Source organism: Chionomys nivalis, chromosome 18 (assembly GCF_950005125.1).
Source record: "Chionomys nivalis chromosome 18, mChiNiv1.1, whole genome shotgun sequence".
Classification (NCBI taxonomy): Eukaryota; Metazoa; Chordata; class Mammalia; order Rodentia; family Cricetidae; genus Chionomys; species Chionomys nivalis.
In genome coordinates this window covers 26,812,728-26,831,043 of record NC_080103.1, presented here as the reverse complement: position 1 = coordinate 26,831,043, position 18,316 = coordinate 26,812,728, and the positions used below count along the sequence as shown (strand labels likewise).

Genomic DNA, 18,316 nt, shown 5'->3' with positions numbered 1-18,316 from the left:
TTCTTCTACTCTTATTTTAAACTCTCCCTTCTAGTGAAGTCCCTCTCCAGGTTTCAGTGGAAGTTTCTTTTCATTTAAGGTGTTGTAATGCTGTTTGTAACTCTTTGTTCCATTGCTTTCCCATGACAAGGCTCAACATGGTCTCTAGGCTCTTTCTCCTACTAAACCTGATTCGTGAAGTGTGATGGGTGAGTTCCTTTTTTTGGAACCCATTTGCTGTTCCTTTCCGTTTACATGTCTAGCAAGTATGTTCTTCCAACATTCACAGAGGCAAAAATAAATTAAGTGTTGCATCAGACAAGGCTGCTGGCTGACTGGAACACAAAGGTATAAGGAGATAGCATTCTTGGGATAGCTTCATGTTATAGAATCTAATCTGTACAGTGTATGAAGGGAGTGATGTCATAAGACATTTAAGTTTTTATATGCTTCCCTCACAATTAACTCTCTGTTTAGTCACAGTTTTACTTATCACAGATTCCCAAACCTGTGTTGTTTGGTGAACATATTTAATAATAATAAAAAAACACTAAATAAAGTTGAATTTAAGGATTTCATTTTTTTGCAAAAAATTCATGAAAAATGACTTAAAATTTGTTACACAAATTTATGCTTAAACATGTATTAGCTTATTAATTTAAACACTTTTTGTATTGTGTCACCCAATGGGTTCATAACTGATATTTATTAAAACACAAATGACAAAGAATACAAAGTTAAGTTTTCTATGAAGTTACTAAAGATGAATTGTGCAATGCTTTAAATATGTATGATATAATCGAATTGTTTCATTCCCTAGCATGAGAAATTAGATATTAGGCTCATTTTATAACAATAAAACTTCAACTCAAAGAAATTAACAATGCCACACTAAATTATTTTGCAGTCAAATGACTGATAACATCTGTCTGATTCTAATGAAATCACATTATATATTATTCTGTGGTGCTACTACAATACTAAGATCCTCAGGTTTACAAGTTAGAAAAGCTGTAAGAAAATATCTTTTTTTTTTTTTTTTTTTTTTTTTTTTTTTTCGAGACAGGGTTTCTCTGTAGCTTTTGATTCCTGTCCTGGAACTAGCTCTTGTAGAGCAGGCTGGCCTCGAACTCACAGAGATCCACCTGCCTCTGCCTCCCAAGTGCTGGGATTAAAGGTGTGTGCCAACACCACCCGGCAAGAAAATATCTTTTAAAAATCTTTTTACTATATTTTCTAACATTTCAAAATAATTTAAAAATTTATACACTATATTTTGATCATACTCTTTTCTCTCCCCAAAGGTTTTTTTTAATTAATCTAATCTTTTTTTATTAAGTTAAGATTGAACTCTGGGATAAATCAACTAGTTGGATTGTCTTCAGTTTACAAGAGTTTAAGCAGCCATGCACTAGTAGCACATGCCTTTAATCCAGCATTCAAGAAGTAGAGGCAGGCGGATCTCTATGAGTTTGAGGCTAGCCTGGTCTACAAAGCTACAGAGAAACCATGTCCAGGGAGAGAGAGAGAGACAGACAGAGAGAGAGAGAGAGAGAGAGAGAGAGAGAGAGAGAGACTGTTTAAGCTTAAATTCTTAATGTTAAGGTGAACTGTATCTCATTATTAAAGTGTTGGACATTGGAGTAGCTTTTCACACCATTAAATAGATCTTATATTGATGGAGGAAAGTGGATTACTTGTCAATCAGATAAAGTCAGTTTAGTATGTTGGTTAATTTAACTTAATGTAAAAAGCAATTCAGCACATTGAGCTGAGGAGAACTCAGGTTAGATTTAATGACTTCACATGCCAAAGGAGGAAGGCCTGCATGTGTAGTGCTCAATAGTGCTCACTCAGTTTGATCCACTACATCAAAATGAATATGAATTTTCACTATCAATATGAATATGAATAAGTATTGTAAGCTTAGTGCAGTCACCACAGATATTGTACAACATGTAATACATCTATATAAAGTCTTTCTATTGTGCTTACAAACTGAGCACCAAAGCTTAAAAACAGTCCTTCATATTTTTAATTGGTATTTAAAATAAATAGGCAGATAAACTGCAATTTTGATAAGGATTATCTTCAAATAATTCACCAAAAATCAGCCCATTTTCAAAGTAATTTTATAACATGATTCATTCAAAGGATCTGAAATATACAACTGAAATTTATTTTATTTTAAAATGTCTAAAATTTCAAAATGGAAAGTTTATAAAAATCAGTTCAGGTTGTACTGCTGAGATACAAAGGTTCAAAGAGAGAAAATGTTAATAAGAGTAAGATAACTCTAGAAATAAGTAGTATTTTTAATTAATCTGTGATTTTGGGTCACTGAAGAATAAGTCACTTGAGAAAGTAATTTTTATGTTAACCCACACAGTTTATGAACATATAGATTAGACAAAAAGAGAAGTCTGTATAGAGAACATTGAAGATGATATGGGTGAAAAACACGACAATAGAACATCCATTATGAGAACTGTAAAGCATTAAGTACTTTGCAGTAAAAATATAGGATGTTTGGATAGAAAATATTCAAGTAATGAGGTTTAATGATGAATAAAATGTCCTCCAGTGAGAATAGCCTATGTAGACAAGCAATGCATTCTTGTTGGAATTTTTTCAAAAATTTAAAGAACTAAGAACAATTATCCAAAAACTATCCCTAGATTAACAGGGAGACAGTCTAATTCATTCTACAAGGCTAACATTGCCCTAGTAATGAAACCAGACAAGGACACTAAAGCTGCAGTTGAAGTATATATTATCCCTGATGATCACAACTCAGGAATTATCAATTAACAATAAACGAAATCAAACATCAAATAAAATTACTCATTAAGATCAAGTGAGATTTATTTAAACATTTAAAGACAGCTCTAATATAAAATGACTAAATATATTGCACACAACAGTAAAGAATGAAAGCCATGTGATATTGTCAATGAATGTAAAAGAGTAAAAGTTGATTTAACATATGGTCTGGTACTCCCTTTACTGATATATTTCCAAAGGGAATCAAATCCACCTACCAAATGTTCCCTGCACTTTTATACTCCGTTCAGCACCAGACATGACTGCTAAGATAGGGAATCCAACAGACAGATGAATGTCTACAGAAAATGTGGTAATTATATCTAATGGGGTACAAGTCAGCCGGACAAAAAGGTGAGATCCTGTCATTTGTGGAAAATTGAATGGAATTGGAGAGCATTATGTCATGTGACGTAAGGTAGACATGGACACCAGAAGACAAATGGCTCTTGCCTTCACTTATATATAACAGTTAAAGTGAATACAGGATAGTTTAACTAAGATGAATGCGGGGACAGGATAAAACATTACTAGTTAATAGGTACAAAAACAGATATAGAGATAACAATTTTAGTTTTTAATTGACCTCAATTGTTGTGGGATGACTATAGTTCACAATAACCTAACACAGTCTATGTACATCTCAAAGGCAGAAGCTTCAAATATGTGAAGTACAGGAGAGGTCATTGACCTGTTTTATCGATGTATATTCTAAATATGCATTAAAATATCAGATTCTTATCCATTAATACCTTATATTATTATTTCTAATTAAACTAAAATCTTTTTTATTATTAATTTTTTAACTAAAAATTTCTGCCTCCTCCCCGCCTCCCTTTTCCCTCCCCTCCCCTGACTCCCCACATCCCACTCCTCTCCCCCCTCCCTCTCCAGTCCAAAGAGTAGTCAGGGTTCCCTGCCCTGTGGGCAGTCCAAGGTCCTCCCCACTCTATCCAGGTCTAGGAAGGTGAAATCTCTCTCTTTTTTTTTTTTTTTTTTGGTTTTTCGAGACAGGGTTTCTCTGTGGTTTTGGAGCCTGTCCTGGAACTAGCTCTTGTAGACCAGGCTGGTCTCGAACTCACAGAGATCCGCCTGCCTCTGCCTCCCAAGTGCTGGGAATCTCTTTTAAGATACTACTGTAGTCAGTATTTTGCTTTCTTCAATAATTTACATGTATTTATTTACACTATGTTTGTCTTCAGGTGCACAAAAGAATGTTCATAGGGCCAAACCAAAGGACACCTTGCAGGAGTCAGTTATCTCCTTTGGTCACGTGGAACTGGGGACTGAACACAGTACACTGGACTTGTTGATCAGGGCTTTTACCCACTAAGATATCTCACCTGCACAGAAACAAGTAGTGTGACCATAGCTGCCTCTTTGCTGCTATCATCTTTATGAAACCCCTGCTTCATTAAAAATCATGGTTCCAAGTCCATGAAATTTGACAACATAAGGTCATCTACAATATAGATAGGTGCTTACATGAATCTACTGAAATGGATTCATGCTTTCACAATGTGTACACGAGACTCTGGGCATTTCACTCTCATGGAGAATGCCAGGGGCTGGAACAGGAACTGTTCAACAGCCCTCAACATTTGTTTGGAGGAGCAGGTAACTCTCAACAGAGGAGTTGTTTGACTTATTCAGACTGTGACAGCACCATGGTTAAAATGTACTCTGAGTGACGATTTTGACATTCTGAAGAAAGTGATTATTTGTCAGCCTCAGATGCTGCCTGGAGCTTGTGTGGGTAATACCGATCTAAATGCACAGGGAACAATTCAAATGAAGAATGAGAAAAACTTACTCTCTTTCCAGGAGGACCTGGTGGACCAGCCTCACCAGATGGACCAGGGGGACCCTAAGAATGAATATAGTTAGATATAAATATAAAATTCACTATTTAAAAGGCTGGGTATTTTCATAACCAACATAATTTCTCCCGGTACAAGCTGAAACTGACTTTCATCTCATTGATACACTAAAACCCTCAGCCCCCATTCAGAGACATGAATGGCTTCTAGATATCCACATAGTGAGCTGGTAAACTTATTTGACAAACTCTTCATGGATGTAGAAAAGTTCTTTGAATTTTCTCTATGGAAACTTATACCATTTAAACAGCAGTAATAGAAAATCAGCAAACACTTGACATATACGTGTATGTTTGATCATAGACTACAAACTCTGCACATTGCGACTTACTACCTATACACTTCTCACACACTAGTGATATTTGGTCCCCGTGGAAATAACTATGTGAGGATGTGTGTCATAAGTACACCTTAGATTTTCAACACCTAAGGGACAGAACCTTGTAAGAGACTCAGATTTCTTCAGAACTCCTTAATTCAATGCCTTTTATATTTTCTCCTTTCCTAAGTGGTCTATGTGGTCAAAACATTTTTGTGTCATTCCAAAAAATATTAAAATGTCTATACTATGTTTCATTTAGCCACTTGACTGAAACAGCATATGAACTACGACAAGCTACCAGTCCAATATTCTTACTTTTATATTCATTATTTGTGTTTACATTGTATTATCTTTTCATAAACAAGTGGGAGTGTGGGTGTCTTTGACTGTTTTACCTAATTTGGGGATCGTTTTTCTCCTGTTGGGTTACCTCAACCAGCCTGGACTTCAGGGTTTGTGCATTGTCTTATTCTATCTTGTGCTGTATTAGGCCCTGAAAGGCCTGCTCTTTTCTGCGGAAAAAGGGGAAAGGGGAGCTGGAGGGGACTATGAGTGGAGGGTGTGGAAGTTACTGGTGAGATGTTTTGTATGAGAGGAGATAAGACACATTAAGGAAAATAAATAATTAACATTGGGACAAGCTCATAAACAGATGATGGCATACTTTGAGAAGGGCATACCCAAAATACATAATGAACTTTAACTGTAAAAGAGTAAGCATATTGAAATGCCTTTTTAAAATGCATGGAGCTATAGAAGATGATAAAAAATAGTTAGGTTTCATGCCTACCGGTTGCCCTGGATCTCCATCTTCGCCCTTGTCACCTCCGACACCATCTTGCCCCTGTAATTGACGGTGAAAATTAACCCAAATATTTCTTATTATATCTTATTATTATAAAGGTACAAAACTTACACAGACTACTTTGGTATAGTGTTTAAATAAACTGTGATCAGGTGGATAAAATACTTATTTTTTAAATAATGGCACCTCTTCTTCTAAATACTTGGGAAATAATTAAATACTTGGGAAATAAATACTTGGGAAATCATAAGTGAGGAAGACTCGCTTGATACATAAGACTAGTATTTCAGTTCACCAGGAACAGACATAATAAAATTCAAAGTAGGATTTGCATAATAAGTGGAATTAAGAAATAAAGGCTTAACCAGGTAGTGATGGCACATGTCTTTAATCCCGGCACTCTGGAGGCAAAGGCAGGTGGATCTCTGGGAGTGCAAGGACAGCCTGGTCTAGAAGAGCTAGTTCTAGGATAGGCATCAAAGCTACACAGAGAAACCCTGTCTTGAAAGACCATAAATAAAGAAAATAGAAGAAGAAAGGAAGGAAGGAAGGAAGGAAGGAAGGAAGGAAGGAAGGAAGGAAGGAAGGAAGGAAGGAAGGTCTTGAACTTTATAATAAAGTATAGCTGTTACTTTTGCTTGGGTAATCCAAAAAAGTTTCAGGAATTGTTTAAATGAAGCACGCAGTCACATAACAGAGTGCAAGAATCACCAGTTATATAAATGTTGTGTTCGGTGTTACTTCTGTTTGTTTCATTTGTCTTTCTGTCTTTAGAAGTTCTTTTATATGATAATTTTTTTTTTTTAAGTTGTTACTGTAGACTGAGGGAACGGCCACACTAAATCATTCTTTTATTTCTCTGTCATACTTACTGCAGGGCCAGGTTCCCCAGGTGGACCAGGATCTCCAGGAAAACCAACAGGCCCCTAGAGAGACATTGTAAAAAATAAATAAATAGAATAAAACAAAAGTTTCATAATGCTATATTTTTAGATCTTCAAGAGATTAGAGTCATGGTATTGGTTGGTTAGATATATTCTCCAGACAGAAAAAAAAAATTGAAAGGAGCAAGGAATGCATACAAATATTTTCTATGAAAAGCTAGGGGAGGATTAAACACAAATTTCATCATAAAGAGAACAAACTCACTGGGTTCCCCTTGGGACCATCATCACCAGGTGGCCCCTTAGCACCAGCAGGACCCGCAGCACCAGGAGGCCCAGCTTCTCCTTTCTCTCCTCTCTCTCCTTTGGGACCCTAAAGAATACAACCAAAAGCAATAATTACTTTATAAGTACTGTTTCAAGATCTTAACCTCAATACTGTGGGTTGTATAATTCTCTGCTTTTCTAGTCTGTATACTACAATGCAAAATTTCTAACAGAATCCAAACTGAATTAATTAGATGCCAATAGTCATGAACCCTGCTGCTAGATTTTTAAAATATTTCTAGATTGTCAAGGGAATGTAATAGTTTTAATAGCAGTTTAATTTATTTTAAAATAATCCATTTTAATTAACAAATATTTTTTAATGCGGGAAGGAAATTGTTCCTTTGTTTCTATTATGAACAGTTCACTAAACACAATGTGCATAATGAACACCTTTTTAAAAGACTTAACTCATGCAAATGTGACCGTTTAAATCTTAGATACTAATCCAAATATGCAGAGGATTGTCAGTTATTAAACAATAAGTTTTTGTAGTTGTGGGCACAATATGTAAGTTGGAAAGGAAGAGTAAAAATGAACACAGTTAGGATTCAAGTTCAGTGTTGAAACACTCAACATTGTTTCCATGAATTCCTAAATATCTAATGAAGCCTAATAAGGCCCTTTAAGATTACAGAACTTACACCTGTGCCGGCTTCACCAGGGGGTCCGGGGTTCCCTGCTTCCCCAGGTTCACCCTACAAAGAAAGCATCAGATAATGGTAAGAACACAGGAATGGTGTTTTCTATCTGTAATAATGCCCTTAGGATGGGCATCCTAATTTAGATCAACCTCTATCTTACTTTACTCCTTAAAACACATCAAAAATCTAATAAGAAGAAAGAGAACTTGGATTAATCACAATAATTCAAGAAAAGAAATAGATTAAATGCTACTTTGGTTTGGAAAGATGAAATCAAGCACATGAACTCAGGTTACCACCAAGCTTTAGCAACAATCAGACATTTTCGAACAGTTTGCATTCGTGTAGCATCAAAATTCATATTATAATCAGAATTATTAATTTTAAAATGCAAGTTGTTTTTTTTTTTACTAAACTATAAATCTCTTGCTATTGAAATACATCAGTATAAAACTTGGTGCTATATTGATAATCCTATAGAAAGAGTTTAGGAAAATCAGTGTGAAATAAAGAATGTACTTAATCAAAAGTCCTGTATTTGAATGCTTAATATTATAAATCTAATTGTCTTTATGATCTTATCTTAATCCAACTAGATATTTGCCAGGTCATCTGACCAGTGAACGGAAAATGTCTTAGAAACCAGAAATCCATATTTAAATGAAGATAACATAAGGCTGTCCAATTTGTTATGTTTATGCATAAAGAATATTTACCTGCAATTTAGCTACGAAGTCTACTGCTAGTGTGCCCTTCTTAGAAATGCACAAAATATGGTGTCTTATTCCAGTGATTACTTAAGTGAAGGGATGCAGCACACACCTACACAAACACACACACACACGAACACACACACATGCACACAGACACACGTAGTGTTCCATTCAACAGTCTTGTAGGAGCTCCAACATTAGTGTCAGGATTCTGGAATGGATGGAATTCTTCTAGTTCTTAGTTTAATCACTAGTATCAAAGGTCTTCCTGCACATACTAGTGATTCTAGGCTGGTTTGAAATTTTCCTTAGTAAGTACAAACATCATTACAAAAAAGAAAATGTTTTACAAAATTTCTTGGTCTTCTTAAATACACCACATTTTGATTTCTTAAGGCATTTGTCTAGCTGTGATGGCATCAAATACTTTCTATGAATTTCTCAGTTATGGGATTGCCTGAAAATGTTGTTTTCCCCAACATAAGTGGCAAATATATACTGTATTTTGGACAATATTACAAGTAAATTCGGAAATTATTACAAGTAAAATATTGCATTTACATTATATATGAAGAAATTACTTATTAAACTATCTTAATATGATTAAATAATATGTCAGTTATTTGGGGTGATGCTATTCAGATAAATGAAATGAAACAAGTACTTTGTCATTCAAATAAATGGCAAAATGTCCACAATAAATATTTATCACATGGAATATATGCAATACTAATTAAAAACCATGAAAACTCATTGAACACAAAATATTTTCTTCTGTGTCATATTATTGTGTAGTATTACTGTGTAAAGTTGGAAATAGAAAAAACTAAGTATTTTTAAGTCAACATCAATATATTTGCTCATCTCTTTCCATCTTTATTAAAAATAAGTGAAGTGATATTTTGAAAAAATTATGTCAAATTTTCTAAAATGAAGAAAATAATGGTAGTCAAGAAGTGTGTATAGACAGTAACATGTAAGGGAAAATCTTCTACTACAAAACCTTTGAAAATAATACATAAATATTCACTTGCTTTAGGATATTAAAATGGTCTTTATGCCTACTAGAAACAAATTCATATGATATAAATCACAACTACTAAAAATGAAATCAATAGTTTCTAAAAATTTCTGCATTAAAATATTTAAAAAGTTGGTTGACAAAATTGTAAATGCATATAGCAATGCAAAGAGTTCGTCATGCTAATGAGCTCCCTTCAATGGTATGAGTAAGGTAACAGGTTACTCTATGGAAATATAATGGTGTTGTATGATAAACACTGCTGTGTAAAGCGGATGAAGGGGTCTGCAGTTACCATGCCATATTGCTAGTGTACTCTCCGTTTATTCAAGAGTGTTTCCTACAGAAGCAACAGCAAATTGCTCTGCATATTCAAGTAATTACAAATTATGTTTATTAAGAAAATGTGTTGATTATTTGTTCTGAGAAAACTGTTGAGCTATCTCCCATAAATACATGGCCCAGGAAGAACAGATTGTTTTATTTGCACAAAAGAAAACATGGCTCATGGTCAGTGACCTCTTTTTTTTCCATTGTAACCAACTTATCTAATTTTCCAAAGAGAAGTTGCAATGAAATCATTCAGAATCAATGGTGCAATTACAAATTTATAATCTATAGAAAATTATATCATATCAGATTGTTTAAAAAGTTAAGATCAGGGTTTTTTAACATTTTCTCTGCCATAAGGAAATTTTTAAAAGGAAAAAATATTGTTTTCAAATACTAAGTTTCAATTGAGGTGCTCATAAAATTTAAAAGTCACCCTAGGCAAATCATACTACATACAAACAAACACAAACAAACAAAAAAAGTTTTAAAATAAATTAATTTCAAAGGAATAGATTCAAATTAAAGACTGGTAGTAAAGTCACCAGCCTTATTGAATATTATAAGGCTCCAAAATGGCAAATTGTTATCATTTGACCTTTAACCTATGTGACATTGGTGTGAGACTTCCCCCAAAACTCCTGGTAGTAGCGAAAGTGACTGTCTTTAAGAGATTTTTAGAAGACAAAGTATTAAAAACGAAAAGAAAATACTTAAAACTATTTTTTTGTTGTTGTTTACAGTGTCCATGACATAGGTGAAGTACACTGAAATGTCTATTGAAACTATAGACTATTCCCAACTCTCTGGGCAGCACCAGAACCCAGAAGATATGTTTCCAAGAAAGAAGGTGAAGGGGAAAAATTGGTAGTATTTTTCAAGACAGTGGTGTCTCGGTTGGTGGTCTCGTCTTATGCTTTTTATGTTAGGACTATTAATCACACTGAGAATTTTTCTTCGAATAACTCTGTCTATCTCAACATATATCCTTCTCCATAAGATTATGAACAAATTTATCCACTAAGAACTAGAAAGTATAATTTGTTTCTAATTTAGTAATTAATGAGATATTTGAATAGTGTGTCATCTGAAGTTAATTATAAATACAAGAGTTGGGGTGAAAAGTAAGAGTAAACATCAATATAATGTTTATCAGTCTAATTCCATTACACTGGTTTTAGAGGGTTAACTCTTTTAATGAACATAAATGAAGTTAATTATAAAATAGAAAGTGTCAAAAAGAATTCAAAGCAAAGAAGAGAATCATGTTTCAATGTTGGAATAAAAGCACTACAGCTATCCCATTTTACATACCTTCCCAGTATAATATTTTATGGTATAAATAAATTTTTTGTTCTTCAAAACTGGTGAATCATTTTCTCAAGTAAATGTCAATGACAATTTTCTTAAAAAATTCTATTAAGATGGGAAGTTGAATACATAAATAAAAAATCAAAGAATCATTTTGACATTTTCAAAAAAAGGAAGAATAGATTTTTAAGATGAAATCATGTTTACCAGGAAAAGGGGCTGTTCTGTGCACAGATGTTATGGCACATGCCAAGAGCTTTGAAAAATGCCAGAGATGGGCTGAAGGGTAGCAATGAAAAGGTGACAGAAATCAGTGATTAATTGTTTTCTGATGTGAAAGACTCCTTTCGTCTGTGGATCAGTTGTAGAAGCGTTTCCTTTGCTTTTAAGTACCAAGTGTCACAAATGAAAGGCACTGCAGTCTCGTCAGACTTCCAGAGGCTGAAGTGGAGCTTGGCATTGTCACTTTCTAATGAAGAAACATTCACCAAATCACTGTAATTAACTAAGTCTCAGCTTTCCTTTCACGAAAGCAGAGCACGATGATTCCAACACAGCCCCGAAACAGGAAATAATCTGTGTGCAGCATTCATCGCCACAGGTGTCGATAAAAATACATCAGCATTTAATTTCAATCTGTGTAGGTTCTAGAATAAATAATACTGAATTTGTGAATATATGTAGACCACTTAGCACCAAACTTATGGTAGCAGCATGTAAAATATGCCCAGCAACGATCAAAGCTCTTTATTTCTGACTGTTTTAGCCAGCATACCCTTACCTTTTGTCCCACCCCTCCAACAGAACCAATAGAGCCTGGGGGTCCTTGTGGTCCCTGAGAAGTAGAAAGAGAAATGGAGTTATACTTTTTAAAAAATGTTCTGTTCACACACATGTATCTAGAGTGTTCAAAAAGAGTATTATGTTCAGGAATACTGAGTAAATTGAGGGGGGGGCGGAAACAAAAAGTAATGACTTTTTCAGTTGCCACATTTATTAACAGCAAATAATTTAATATATTACATCAGGTTTTAGCTTCCCCAGGATTTGGAGCATAAGGCAAAGAGATTTTCCAAACTTTGCCATGTATTTGTTATTTGAAACAAAATTCCAACGTCTATGCCCATGGAAAAATCAGGACAGGTTTACAATATGATTTTATATTGAATCAGAGTCATGACTGTATTTTAAAATAACTTACTGCATGGGAAAAACAAACCCTTTATACACTGTTAGGAAGGGGAATCTAATGACAGCTGAATATCTTTTCTAGGTGAGCAGCTACTGATATCTTTTATCAGTTCTGATCTGATAAAATTAAAGGCACGTATAAGAGAAAATAAATCTTATCCAAGAAAAAAAAATGATGAAAACAGGTGGCTTCATTTGCAAAACATGAAGTCAGAAGTAGATCACATAGACCAGAAATCTTTTGAAGGTAATGGTAGCAAAGAAGCATTATTACTTTTCCAAATTCTATAATATTCCATCAGAATACTGGATCAGTTTCTAAGGGGAGTGTCCTCCTTAAATAACCGAGAAGAGACTGTTTTCTCTCAATGAGAAGAGTGCACAAATGCACATATTTCTCTGAGTGATTTATAGACTCAAAATGCATGAGGTAAAACATTTAGGTAAAGACTTTTATGTGGATACATATGTAACAGGTGTTTAGGCAAGTATATTCAAAGACAATTACAAACCTCTCACATCATTGCCAATTGAGAAATCTTAAACTGAAGAATTCAACAACGATTTACAGAACATTTATCATATATCAGCACAGTATAAGTACACTATTCTGAGCCATATGATTCATAATAATACAAATGATATTTTTCACCAATAAATATATATTAAGTGTGATCTGGTTGTCTATTTTACATTAATGGTAAATTTTTCAGGAGAAAGGCCATTTCTTACTTTCTATTGAAATGGCACGAGTAGATGATCATTGGGTTCTCATCCATTTCTATGTATAAACCATGATGTAATTATCTCCATTATATATCATAAACCATCTGCCAGAATGCAATACTGGCACAGAACATCCTTCAGAATTAACTAGCATACACTTCAAGTACTTACATCAGCTCCATTGGGACCTTGGGGGCCTCGTGGGCCAGGAGGACCTGGTGGACCCTGAAAAAGCAAAGAAACAATGTTTGCCAAGATCACACGCAAATGTGGTTAACATTTTTATCTTTTAAGATAACTAAGATAGGCTATGAAATCACAGGCAGAAAAGAACATCAGGGTTACCAACATGCTGGATGAAGACAATATCACATCATACCAGCAAATGGCCCTTTACTTACTGATAGGAAATTAACACTTGAGAAAAAAAAACTAAAAGAACAGAAACACAGCACAAGAAGTCTACTGCTGGTATACAATATTGACAGTATACACAATAACATATTATAAAGAATATACCCAAGCATAAAGTAATTATAACATTGAAACCACAACAACAATAGCAAAAAGAAATCCAACGATGGACTAGTTTCAGAACTAGGGAGTCAAATAAAAGAATATTTGCTTTTTATTTGTGTAGAATGGTGAGGTGTATGAATTCTCAGGTTTGACATTATAGAATTGGAAATATTTAGTTGTAGTTCTACCATAAAGTTTCTATGTCCTGGATATACATTAAAATTATTCCAGAACATTTCTTCAAACACTTCTGGCAACATTTTTTACTTCTAGGTTGAAATTAAGATAGTTCAAAGTAATGAAATCAGTAAAATAAGATGATAAAATATGAAATAAAGAGAATAGACAGTAGTGAATCCCTAGTCATTAGTGGTTTTTAAAATCTCAGTTAAATTCAGTGCCACACTTGAAGCTTTTCCTAATCTGACCAATCGTATGCTCAAGAAGAATATATCAGTAACTCATGGAACCGCAGCACTCAATCTAGAAAAATGGACTGTAATGTTTCTCTCGCTGTTTCAGAGTATGACCTACTCAGCCATGTATCCTATTTATTCCTCCAGTTGAGATGCTGATGATAGGAATATTTTCAAAGTATATAATAAATCTGAGTGTTGTTCTTAAAGAGAAAGAAATGTAACTTCCAACTGTAAAACTTCAAAATATGAATAGATCCCATGCCCAGGTGCAGGTGGTCAACACAAAGCAAACTCAATGGTAATTTTGTACATGTTTTTGTCCTAATGATATTTTTCTTGTATGTTTTGGTTTCTATTTTCTTGGGATTTTATGTTTCTTGGGGTTTTTTTTTTTTGGTTATTGTCATTGTTTGTTTTAAGAGATAGGGAATGGAGTAGGTAGGTGGGAAAGGGCAAATATGATCACAATATATAGTATAAAAATGTTTATTGACATAAAAACATTAAAATATGTATTTTGAAGTAAAGCAAAATTGTCAGAAATGATGGAAGAAAAGCAATTAAGATTTCATTATATATAGGACTTCATCATATATAAGTTTCAAATATTTTGAGCAATTATTCCTTATCACATATATTTGAAAGTTTAGTTTGAGTTCTTAAAGTAAAAATGTCCTAGTTGATAATGAAAAAATATTTGTTACAATTCTCAAACTAATAATAAATTTCTCATTAAACTCGGAAGTTTTTTCACAGGATGGTAAAATTTGATTCTCCTTGCATAGTGGGTAATTATAGAATACCAATCTGAATGCTATGTATTCTTTACCTGTTCCACACCAAAATTCCAAACCAAGAGATTCACAAGACACTAGTGTGGCATTGGTTCACACAAATGGTTTAGATTCATTAAATATGGAAACTACCAAATGTTATGTAAGCACATGACATTATTCTGAAGTGGATGCAGCTAAAAGATCAATGTTTTTGAAATATATCAGCAGTTGATTATTACCAAGGATCTGAATAGGAAATAGAATTTAGCAGGAGAGCAGTACAATTTCACAATACTTTTTGTCAACACTGATGAACTGTAATAAAGCTATGAGTAGTGTTGGCATGCACAATACCATTGAATCTGAAAAACACAACCTACCATGGGTCCAACATCTCCATTTTCACCCTTTTCACCTGGCGGTCCTGGCAAACCCTGAGAAAATACAATGTAAAAGGATGTTGTCCATGTATTTTAAAAGACAGATACATTTGAAGGATTCAGAAATGGCTAAGAGAGTAAAATGCTTTCTCCACAGACATGACAACTTGTGTTGTGATCCTCCGAGCCTCAGTAACATCAGACACAGTAGCACTAATATGTAACCCCAGTTTACAGAGAGTAGGGTTAGACAGGAGATAGCTTTGTAGCTTCTTGGTCTATTAGGCAGCAGCAACACATCAGCAAACATTAAAAAAAAAATTGTCTCAAACAGTAGAAGGCAGAACAAAACCTGAAGTTACCCATAACCTAAACCCACACACAATGAAACATACTCATTTGTGCTCAAGCATACACACACTGACTGCAAAGGCAAGAAAAAATACTCTCAATAAATTTATATACCAATAAGTAAATACCAAATTAATTAAGAACTTGAAAATTAGTTTTCAGAAACAAACATATATTAAAATACTTATAGTCAATTGTTCCCTAAAATCTGACTATGTTTACAAGTAAAGTCCAAGATTTGAATAATATTTTAGGTTGAGTTTTGCCAAAATACATAAATCAATAAACAGATAAAATTTGATCTTACAAATAGCTAGCTCTTTTCTACTTCTATTATGCATATCTAGGTGAAGCATATATCAATATTGGGACATACTTTTCATTTATACTCACTGCAAGCATGATTGTAAATGTCTTTTTAAAAAAACTTATGCATGTGACTTCCACCAGTTCAATAAAGTTGGTCAAAAGAAGAGGTATGCCAGGCGGTGGTGGCGCACGCCTTTAATCCCAGCACTCGGGAGGCAGAGGCAGGCGGATCTCTGTGAGTTCGAGACCAGCCTGGTCTACAAAAGCTAGTTCCAGGACAGGCTCCAAAACCACAGAGAAACCCTGTCTCGAAAATCAAAAAAAAAAAAAAAAAATAGAGGTATTTTATGTTTTGTCTGACTGTATTTTGAATCAATTAAAGCAGGATATTCTCATTATTAGAGATTATGGAGACATCATGAGTCTCCATATGACATTATGAGTGAAATCACCTTGTTGCAAGGAATAATTAAGCAAATGATACCCCACCATTCCTCGGTCTTCATAGTTCCTAGTTTATACCTGATTCACGGATGAAGCAGATCTGTTTTAATATTTTCAATTTAAGGTGATTTGACACATAAGTGAGAAACAAAAAATAAATTAGGTCAAGAATCTACAGTTGCTACATTTTAAAAATTATAATAAAACATATTGAATATATGATATAGTCACAACCATATGAATATACAGATAAATTATAAATTACAAGTATAAAGTCATTTATGTTAGATAAGATTTCATTATTTATGCTTACTGAAATTGCTAACATTTCATCATTCGTGAAGATTCAATTAAACAATATAGATGTAATTTTGAAATTTCTAATTATATTAGCAGTTCTTATATCTGATTGGAAATAATAAAGCATCTTTTCAAAATTTTATATAAATTGTTTCTTCATATCCTCATCATAGAAGGTAATTCCTAACTAGATATTTTCTATAAATTTTGATTTTTTGTTGATTCTATAAATATAAACTATAGTCAGACCTTCAACCATGAGATTTATGGTTTAAAGGTTAATTTTACATGATTGAGAATAATCAGCTAAACTAATGGAGAATTCAGAAGTTAAAATAGTTACATATTTATTGCAACCTGACTTTATTTTCGGCTTGTTATTTTTTAAAATATGTTACTTTTCACATATGAAAAAAGATAAGCATTACTCCTGACTTTATTATAATTATCTGACAACATTAATGTTTAAATAGAAAAAAACAAGAAAGTAATGACTTTTTACTAAACACAGTAATTATTCACTGACTTTTTTACAAAGGTGTATATGTATATATTATAATTTATAATACTGCATCAAAATGTAACTAGAAAAAATTATATAATGAAATATTTAATATTGAAAATCAATACTTCTGTGATTTTATTTGTAAATATAAAAATTGCACATATAAATATTTATCCCAGTTTCATCTAACATTCTATAACTTCATAAAATCATAGGTATTGTGATTTAAATTGTTCCCCTTTTGCAAAATAACTAGTGTGAGGAAAGTAAGTATTATATAGTATCTGAATGTCACTTAAAATCAAGATATCATTGATCAACATTGGAATAGATGTGTACATAACAAGCAAGTGGAAGAAGATAGACAGGTGCTCCAAAGGTTTGCAGGAATCAACATATCACGTTAAAAGGGAAAAACAGTTGGGAGGAGAAACTGGATACAATGATGCAATATTCTTTATGAGAACTTTATAATAAATTGGAATAGAAGTTCTGGATCATTTAGATCAATTTAATATTTCTTTCTTCAAATGCATTTCATAAACTATAGAATTATCATTTAAGCTATTTTTCTTGATATACCAGCTTATTTTGTCCATTACTTAACACTCGCTGCTGCAGTCTGCTACTACATATTCTTTGAAATATTTGTCATTCATCTGAAATACTGATTCTTCTAGAGAACTATTTCAAATGACTTCTTTTATCTACTAGAGCTACAATTCTGCGCTTCATGTTTAAAACAAAAGGGCAATCGAGGTATAGCTTGATGTGTCAGAAACAAAAATCAAGCAGATGCATATTTGCATGTATGTTCAAAATTAATAATTCCTAATGAAAAAGAAGTAAAGCTTTGGTACACACACACACACAAATATAAGCAAAAACAGACTTCTGTACATGCTATTGCACACACATGCGCACTCACACACACACACCATCCCCACATGAAGTGTACACAGCATTTAATTTTACTTAGAAACCAGGGGCCCTGTTTTGCTTCCCTGCCCTAGAAACTGAGAGTGAGCAGGCAGTGAAAACCATGCAGAGGTTTCTTACCTGAAGACCTATGGGTCCAGGAGGCCCTGGGAAGCCTCGTGCACCCTCATCCCCTTTTTGTCCAAACATTCCCTGTTGTCCTCTGGGACCTGCTTCACCATCTCCTCCCTTGAGAACAGCAAGGTGCATATCAGTATTGAGGAAAACATCATGATACATGATTATAAAAACGGCAGCCATGTTTATAATCTCCTAAAGAATTGCAAAGGAGACTCAAATCCCATTGTTTGCTCCAACTAAGCCATTGTTTGATTAACAAGCATTCTTTGTTTCTGTGGTTTAGTTGATTTTAATTTGA

At 33.6% G+C, this 18,316-nt stretch overlaps 1 protein-coding gene across 2 annotated transcripts in view; it reads right to left on the bottom strand.

Moving 5' to 3' along the window:
• The window catches only part of Col11a1 (collagen type XI alpha 1 chain), a 176,880-nt gene that overhangs the window by 25,858 nt on the left and 132,706 nt on the right, over positions 1-18,316 (bottom strand). For both annotated transcript variants that reach the window (XM_057793140.1, XM_057793141.1), the window contains 9 exons: positions 18,019-18,126; positions 15,051-15,104; positions 13,128-13,181; positions 11,821-11,874; positions 7,665-7,718; positions 6,959-7,066; positions 6,682-6,735; positions 5,795-5,848; positions 4,616-4,669 (listed from right to left, as the gene is read on the bottom strand). In XM_057793140.1, coding sequence (XP_057649123.1) covers positions 4,616-4,669; positions 5,795-5,848; positions 6,682-6,735; positions 6,959-7,066; positions 7,665-7,718; positions 11,821-11,874; positions 13,128-13,181; positions 15,051-15,104; positions 18,019-18,126 — 594 coding nt within the window. The remainder of the gene's footprint in view (positions 1-4,615; positions 4,670-5,794; positions 5,849-6,681; positions 6,736-6,958; positions 7,067-7,664; positions 7,719-11,820; positions 11,875-13,127; positions 13,182-15,050; positions 15,105-18,018; positions 18,127-18,316) is intronic.